At 36.3% G+C, this 9,133-nt stretch overlaps 1 protein-coding gene across 1 annotated transcript; it reads right to left on the minus strand.

The window, feature by feature from the left end:
* Window positions 1–610: 610 nt before the first annotated feature.
* On the minus strand, window positions 611–7,795 carry paqr3a (progestin and adipoQ receptor family member IIIa). Its single transcript, XM_008335828.3, has 8 exons — window positions 7,610–7,795; window positions 6,211–6,442; window positions 5,576–5,738; window positions 5,045–5,200; window positions 3,043–3,240; window positions 2,664–2,754; window positions 1,906–2,046; window positions 611–1,657 (listed from the first exon to the last, which is right to left on the minus strand). The coding sequence occupies exons 1-8, from the start codon at window positions 7,668–7,670 to the stop codon at window positions 1,653–1,655; spliced, it is 1,047 nt and encodes a 348-aa protein (XP_008334050.1). The 5' UTR covers window positions 7,671–7,795; the 3' UTR covers window positions 611–1,652.
* Between the last annotated feature and the right edge of the window lie 1,338 nt (window positions 7,796–9,133).

Here is a 9,133-nt window from a genome sequence, read left to right on the forward strand (position 1 = left end):
AGACTTTGTCAGCGGAAGCAAACCATGTTGCCTTCAGTATTTAGTGTCGGAGAACCGCAGCCTTCTTTACAACGCCCACAATAGGGCTAAAGCGCCACCTGCTGTAAAACGAATGAAATTCAAATTTCGTTCACGAGTCGTTCATTTTACTGTTTGAGAGTCAAAGAATAAAAAGAGTTGGTCTTCACATCACTAGTGTGCAATTGCTGCGAGTCAGTCAGTTTGATTGACACATCACTCAGCCTGTCAGCTACCGCCTTATCCATGAAGAGAGCTATCATTGCTGTGGACTGCACTGATAGTCGTGCCCATAGACAGCCAGGCACATAAAATAGTTTATTTTCAATTAAGTAATGTCGACTGAAAAAGTGGGACAAAATGTTAAATTAGCGTGACAAAGGCTGAGAAATTGTTGTGCAATACAACGTAAAACGGGACAGGTGTTCACTTTAGTTGCAAGTCTCTCTACGTCAGCTTGACTTCCGACCCGAGTCTGGCTAGAAGTCATGTGACTCCGGTACACACCCCTGGCCCTTTCAATTTGCTGCACACACCTTTAGCTCATGAGTTTTGAAGTCACATGTGATTTCTTTGTTAAGATTTAGTATTTGAATTAAAAATACAGTGAAACAATTCCAGATTTTTATTCAAATTTCAGCTGTTTCTTTTCTGAGAAAAAACATTGTGTTTAAATGAACCCAGACAGAAAAAAACTTACCCTTTGATAAAGATATAAACAGAAAAATAAATACTTAACACAAAACTTTTGAGTCTGAGCCATAAAACACGGAGATTACAATCTTTATAAAACAAAAAACAACAAAAAACAAAAACAAATGCTATAAATGATGCTTGTGAGACTTTTCTACTTGTTGTACCAGTGTCTTTTAAGTGAAAATAGTGGCAAAGAATTTTCCCAGCTCAAATGTTGATTTTGTCATGAATTCGTTGAAGTCATGACTTTTGACATTGCACATCACCCTAAACTGAGAACAGCTCCATTGGTGCAGTTAGAAAACAAGACAAAACATTGACATGAAGATGTACATTATATAAAAAAAGGTTAGAGTTGAATCAGTGCTTTTACTTTTTTTTAAACAATTACAATAAGACATTAAAGCTGTGTTTAGTTTGATTGGTCAATTGGCCTAACCTCTGACCCACTAAAGCAAGTCTCCACCCATCAAGAAATGGCTTTTCTTAAATAAAATTATTTTTTTCTTAATGTGAAAGATTCTTGGTTTAAAAAAACAGTGTCCAGGAAAACTGAGCAACCCTTACAGTGACTTATACAACTAAAAGTATTCAAATTAAACAAAGATGACCTTACTTTAACAAATGTATATCAATTGTAATTTGAATTTAGATTTCCTCTTTTAATTTGATAGATTGAAGGAAACTGTGAAAACATAATTCTTTTACATGAAATACTGTTTGTTCAGGACAGAAGTAAATTATATTTAGAAGACAATGCACAGACATGGGTGCAGAAAAGATTCTCTCGACCTTTAAGTTTTTTCATTAAATCTGTGTGACCAGAGGAGTGTTGATGTCCGCAGCTTCACATACTGTCGGTTTCTGCAAAGCTGTTGTCAGGGAGTAGCAGCACGCTCATGTGAAGGCAGGTGTTGACGCAACTCCTTTCAAGAATTTCATACTAAAAGAAATGAGAAAATAAGACCACATGAGAAAGATGTTTTGTAAACAATTTTGTAAAGAAACAAAACTAAACACTGGAGTGTACCTAGTTTATTGTTAAAAATGTAACTAAATGCTGTGATTTTGTAAAACATCAAAAAACAGTGATCACTGTGAAAATGTTTCATAAAGAAAAAAAAAGGTTAATTTAAAACACTGAATTATTTGAAAACATAACATCTAAAAAACTGTTGTCTCCCAGCACACCTTGCTGCATGGTGCTCTCTGGACAGGGCTGGTTGTGTCTGTAGGACAGGATGAAGCAGGACGACTGATGCCACCAGTAGAACATGAGCAGCAGCAGCAGATGGAAGAGCTGGTGACTTGAGCCCACGTAGTTTAGCTGACCTACAGTGTCAACATCCCAGGGTAACATACACATTTGACAGGCTGTTAAAAACCATTATCATGCAGTAAAATTTAAGAAAAATAAAAATGTTTTAGTCTACCCCTGACTATGATGGAGTATTATATGAAAAAATACAAGAATAAAGCTGTAAGTATATGAGAGAAGTTGTACGTTTATAAGAGTAAAGTTACTAGTATACAAAAATAAAGTTGTAAATTTACATGATGAAGTTGTAAGTATATGAGAATAATGCAATAAATTACCAAGATTGAGTTGTTGGTTTAAAATCTAAAGTAAATGTTTTTCTCGTAACATTATGACTTTACTCTCAAAATTTATGACTTTATTCTCATAAATTTAGAACTTAATTCACATACAGTATATTATGACTTTATTTTTATAAGTTTGTGACTTTATTCTCATAAACGTACAACTTTATCTTCATAATTTTACGACTTCATTCTTAGAAAAGCATTACTTAATTCTCATATATGTAAGACTATTTTCGTAAGCATTCTCAATGTGGCTGTAAAACTACGTCACAACATACAGGCTTACATAATTAACATTAGAAAAGTACCAGTGTGAAAGTGTGAAATAAAGAAACAAGTCTGACCTGGAAAATATCTCTCAGGAACTTTGGAAACGTAGAAAATCAGTGCTAACGTTGCAAGGAAATACATCCCCATGATACGGGGAACAAAAGCCTGAGAAAAAATGAATTAAAAACAACTATCAACTACACCATCAAACCTAAAAACAAGTTGCTTACTCTTTAACCATTGTGCGGTCCTTCGGGTCTAGGTGAGTATGTGTGCTATGCATGTTCTTGTACTGCACGACTTGTGCCAACTTTTCCTCATATTCATTAATATTCATATTCTGGGACAAGATGAAAATCATTGCAAGGACAAACAGTGTGTACAAAAATGCCAAGGATAACGGGAGAGTTAAAGCTCTATTAAGCTCAACTAATGCCATAGTTCTGGTCTCACCTGGACCAGCTCCGAGGAGAACCCTCCTGTGATGCAGATCCAGTGGATGGTGGGCACCAGGCCGTAGCAGGATACTGAGCAGAAGATGAGTGAGCGAAGCTGCTTCCACTGCTTACTGAGGTAGTGAGGGTGAATCTGAGCAAAGAAGACAGCCAGGATCATGGCCAAAACCGTCACCAGGTAGACCTGCCTCCAGTACTGAAGACACACCAGGATTGAAGGTTAGATCATAAGAAATTACACACACAATCAATAGTTTAACTTGACCTGTTTCTAAGGAGCAAAAGTACAATGAGAATCTGAACCATATTTCAGCATAATTTAAATGTCAAATACCAATTACTAGAACAATCTATTGCAGTACAATCTGCAATTGCAAGTTGAGTATTACGGTACGCTAGAAATGTGATGTAACGTGTGATTAAATTCATTATAAGTAATTTCTTCTGTAACTAATTCATCACAATTAATGCCGTAAGTCCCAGTCAAGGTTGATATTGCTGGCCATTCTCTAATAAAAAGACACTCAGCAAAGAACTTTCTCTGCGAAAGACATAATCAAGGAAAATTCTTAAAAAAAAAACAAAAAACGTAGAGTTTAATTATTCAAATTCTACACTTTCAGTTGTATTTTTCAAAGTGTAAAATCTTCAGACTTGATATTTAAAGTGTTAAAGTCTGGACAGACTTGTCTCTGTCCCTTCTGTCCACTTCTTCGTGGTTTCAGGCCTGGGTCCAGTCACACGTCCTCATGTGTTGAGTCCTGCAGAATTTCACAGTGAATAAATTTGCACCAGGAACGAGGCCTCGCGCTAAGCGGCAGCCAAATTTTCCCAAAGCTCTGCTCCGAAATTTAACAGACACCGTGTTCTAGTTCCCCATGACTCTATGACGGAGAAGACCAAGTTAGATTTTTCTAAATATATAAAAAAACAGTTTATCTTCAGGGACTTGGCGTCCTGTAGGAGAGCAGCCACACAGCAGCAGGGCCCCAGTCTTGGCAGGGACGCGAGCACTCCCCACCCCCCATCAGACGTGCAGGCGTCATATGGTGGGGAACAGGAGTGAGGGACCGCACCGTGAACGCAGCCATCTGGTTTGAGCTGGAGCAGATTTTAGCCGCGTTCTGGGGCAAAATAACCCATCGCTTCCAATATGCGGGGGAAACCAAGCGCTGAGGAGCGCAGCCAAACTCTTCAGAATGAAAAAAGATGGTGGTGGGTGGCTGGAATCAGGAACTGAAACTAGCTACTGTGTGCGCGTGTGTGTGTGTTTGTCATCAGAGGCTGGTTTCCAAACAGCAAGAGCTGTGGCGGTGGTGAAGGTGTCGTGTCGCTTATTCACCAGGAACAATGAGTCAATGAGCAAAGCCAGACGGTGGCGCCGCTTCAGCTTTAATCAATTACTGCTGCTCTGAGGCTCCAGAGTCTCAAGAGACCATGATGTTCAAGTTTCTTTACACTGACAGTAAAACAGAAAGTGTTTTGCTGAACATGTTAAATATGTTATATATGATTTTGAGTGTTCTTTCATCACAAATAAAAACAAATAAATAAAATAATAGATAAATAAATATAAAACAAAACAAAATAATAAATATAAACATATGTAAAGTTATCTGGCAGTCCCCTGTAGTTGACATCTTTGACACCTGTAACTATGCGGAACTAACTGTGGACAACTACGACCTCATGCCTCATATGAACTACACTGATTGGCTATGAAATCAGCTATTATGTTTGCTGCTACATACTATTATGTCTCTCATTGTTTTTAATTTTTTATTGAGGGAGGAAATCCATTCAGTGTCTTTCATAAAGTTCAAAATGTTCTATTATCTGTGTCTCTTTTCTAGTCTTGTTTTGGATATTGTTTTTTTTATTAATTAATTAATTAATTAATAATTAATGGTATTATTTGACAGTTTCTGCCCTTACTATGGATAACCAAAGTCCAATCATTATGAAACTAACTGAATACAGATAAAAAACAACAGACTTACGTTGTTGCAGTAAAAAGTGTAGAAGACTCCAGGAACATAACAGCCAAGAATACCAATGGACACCCCAGCATAGTCCAGCGCCATCCAGCGACGGCTGGTTTTCTCTGAGCGATGACAGCAGAAGAGGTGGTGACCCACTGAGCACAGTAGACACAGCTGAAAGACAGAAACATCATAGCATTACAGTAATATATAATCTTTCAAATCTACTTCCGAGCAAAATTTGGACAGTAAATGTGTATCTATTAATACTAGACTACACAGTGTGTTATGCTACGATTCACTATATTAAAATATTGTTTTAAAAAAACAAAACCTGGTTGCCCTGGCAAAATTAAGTATTTGACGTACACACTTTATAATAAGAGTTAAAGAAATGGATGCACAGATCCCACAAAATTAAGTAGTAATTCTTGTGACCACAGATCTATGTACTTATTTGTTGAACTTGATGAACTGTTATGGCAAACAAAACTCAAACTATTAAAACCCATGAGTAGTATCTGACATGAAGAAGAGGCTGTAGGGTACCTGGAAACAGAATAGTTCAATGGAGTAGATGACATAGTCTTCTTTGGAAGCCTCGACTGTCGGCAGTACACAGGCCATGTTGTAAACACCCAGACACAAAAACAGTAAGAAGCCTACCAGGTGGCTCCAGATGCTCACTGTTTCATTTGACAGGATAAAAAGGCTGTGAACAGGATTTAAACATGTTTATATTAATGAGAATTAATTCAGTAGAGACAAATCAATAATCAAAACACAAATCATCTATTTTTTTCTAAGAGCAAAACTTACAGTTTTAAAAAATAATTAAAATCAAAACTATATTCCAATTAATAAAATTGAGGATTTATTTTAAAAATTAAATCACACACTGAGTAAGCATTTTGACAGCTACAGGAAAAAAAAAAGACTACCTTTCAACATCATTATACTGCCACACCAGTTTCACATATTAGCATTTTATTAGCAATTTGGCACGTGTTTCGCCAATATAATTTATATCATTAGTTTTGTTAATTCAAAGTTATTTTAGTCATTCTTTAGGGATTAGGGACAACAATTCTCTGGACATGGTAAGCAATAAAAACTTGAAGTATATTACTTTTGATGCTTGTTTTAGCATTTAAACGTATTATGATGACAATTATTGTCTTTACCTTTTGATGCAGAGTCTGGAGGGCAGATATGCTCGGTACCCATCTGTTATGTAGGGGTTTTCTCTCAGAAACATTGGGATCTGTTCATATGTGTACAGCCTGATACCCCGGGGAACCAGAACAGGCCAGTACTGATAACCTCCAAGTTCAATGTAATGTGCTGTTGGTCCATTCCTTTGCAGCTTATGAGACATGGCTGAACTAGGGGAGTCAGCTTTAGTGTGACCTGAAGCTGAAAAGTCACAACCATATTGGTCACTCAAAAACCTAAAACAGGTCCATCACAACACAAGAGCAGTGACAGATTGTGTTGTTTTTCTTTTGTCTGTTTTTTGATAACATAAATAGGTAAAGCCTGCTCTTTATCCTTAATTTCCTGAAGCAAATTCCCAAGGGGTTAATAAAGTTCTATCTTTTTTCTATGTATCTATCTACCTGTCTGTCTGTCTGTCTGTCTATCTTATTTAGCTTCTCCTTTTCATTGGTATGTATTAGTCAAAGACACTGTCCCCAAACATATCTTTCCTTTTTTTAGTATTTATAAGCACCAAAATAAATATCCATAAAATTTGTTTGGGCACATGTTACTTATGATATTCATTATGAAACACTGCAAAACCCATCAATACTTTATCAATGCTAAAACCTATTTTATTTGGGTTCAATCAGAAACATAAAATATGTAATACTCTAAAACATGTAACCAATATCATAAAAGTAAAAAACAAAACAACATTATATGTTCATATCAATAAAAAGTAATTATGTTACCATGTAAAAAGGTACTTCACGGAAATATGATACTATTAAAGTAAACAGGACCAAAGCAAAACAAACAACAGCTGTAAAAGAAGAAAAATTAAATTATGGTCTTTATTGTCATTGTAACGCGGGGATACAACAAAATTGAGCCTCTGCTTTTAACCCATCACCAAGGTGAGCAGCGGGCAGATTTTTTAAGCGCCCGGGGAGCAGTGTGTGGGGACAGTGCCACGCACCTAAGCAGATAAACTCAAACAACAATATGTCTGCTTAGATTTCCAGTGTTCGCTTAAATTCATAAGGCTCTGCATTTATAGTAAAATTAAAGGCAACAACACCTTAAATTGCTGTGCCACAGAGAGCTCAATAAGTTCAGTCTTTAAGCTGTAACAAAGCCATTATCACGCCCTTCCATTGGCACGAGCTATTTTTGTCACTTGTCTATTTTTCGATTTATTCTGAAAAATGTATAATACCCATATACCATTACACATTTGGACAGAAATTAGTTTCTTTGCGCAACAGTGTCAAAGACAGTTAGTCTAGAAAACGTAAAGTTTTTCTACAGGTTTGGTAACTGGCGGTCGGAGTGACGACTCTGCTACAAGCTAATACGCCTCTATGCATAAAATCTTACCTTTTAGTTTTGTATATGCGTAGTTTGAGTCATAGTGCGATTTAAAATATGGGCTCCGCATTTGTATGGCAGAATTAACACTGACTCAAAAGAAAACACTCTGTTTTTACAAGTTTCTGTGACTACTACTCAACCATTTTCCAAATCGTCAATAACGTCATCGACGTGAAGGACCCCGCTGGTGTAGGTGATTCGGTCACGGAGCGCCTGAGCAAAATTGTAGAAGCAACCAAAGCAAAACAAGACATTTGTATTTATTACTTAACTTAACATGACAAAGGCTGTGTTTAAAGTAAATGTGTTTGAAAGTAAACTTATATTCGCTCGATTGTGTTGCAAAACTATACAGTCTTGGATTTAGTTTTTGTATACACGATGGGTTAAAAAACAGGGGCTCAGCTTCGGTGTATTCCCGTTTTACAACGACGATACAAAATACAAAATAAAGTAACAAATCCACCCGTAGACCCCATAATGAACTCTATTTAAAAAATGTGTATAAATATATGAAATATTCAACTTACATGTTTTCCTGAAGTGTCTAAAGTGTAAACTATATAAAATTGTATAAATTACACCACAAAACATTTGCAAAAAATTAACTTCAAATAAATAAACTTAATTCATCAAAAGTTCTACCTAAAAGTCAACGCATCTTTAAAACCTACTATAAATGCCTATAAAATTGATTAGACATGACCTAAAGCTCACTAGACAAAGACGTTTTTGATCTACTGCTGCCCCCTTGTCTAAATTTATTTATTTGACAGAAGTTTAGTCTATGAAATGATTTGATTGGAGTGACCTTAGTGACACAAACTCATCACACGAAGTAGTATTTAAGATATATCTATATAGATCATATATCATATAGAGAGAAACAGTTTATCCACTGAGATTTGTTAAGTGGCCAAAATCTGGTTTTGTAGTTTAGTTTTCCACTCTACTATATGCTGTCTTTCCAGACAGAAGGCATCATATTAAGATCCATATTAGATTAAGTTATATAAAAGAAAAAGTAAACATGTTTCTATTTGTTTGCTTTTTTTTTAATTGCCCAATGCTCCCAATTCTAAACCCACAGAATTAATTAAGGTGTGGAGTAGACTGCAGCAGCAGGAGAGGCTTGCTGTTTGCCCTTAGACACACACACTCGCACATTACCAGTGTGGATGTGTTGTGTGGAAGTGAATTTGTCGTGATAATGAAGGAGATACTTAAAGTCGACAATAAGGTGATTAAAGCAGGGTGTGAGCTGAAGAGGAACGACTGAGTGTGAATCCTGTGGCGTTTCTATCACACACACACCTGAGGTTTTGATGCTCAAAACCTTTCTCCTGCTGACACAAATTATATGACATGCTGTGGTCTACTTTCAGGCCTATATTAACTAAAACAGGCTGACAGAATCATATGACATAAAACTAATGGGTTTTGAAAGTTTACTTATATGTGTTAATTAATACTTACCACTGAGATGGCACTACTGTTTCTGTGAACATTTCCCAGAATCTTGATATTACC

Source organism: Cynoglossus semilaevis, chromosome Z (genome assembly GCF_000523025.1).
Source record: "Cynoglossus semilaevis isolate Cse_v1.0 chromosome Z, Cse_v1.0, whole genome shotgun sequence".
In the NCBI taxonomy this organism is placed as follows: Eukaryota; Metazoa; Chordata; class Actinopteri; order Pleuronectiformes; family Cynoglossidae; genus Cynoglossus; species Cynoglossus semilaevis.

Excerpts from the sequence above, each read along its gene's own strand:
- paqr3a (XM_008335828.3), bottom strand. The coding sequence starts at position 7,670 with ATGCGGAGCCCATATTTTAAATCGCACTATGACTCAAACTACGCATAT. Across the intron at positions 5,739-6,210 it reads TCCAGACTCTGCATCAAAAG|CCTTTTTATCCTGTCAAATG; the intron begins GTAAAGACAATA and ends TCCTGTTCACAG. Across the intron at positions 5,201-5,575 it reads TTGAACTATTCTGTTTCCAG|CTGTGTCTACTGTGCTCAGT; the intron begins GTACCCTACAGC and ends TCTGTCTTTCAG.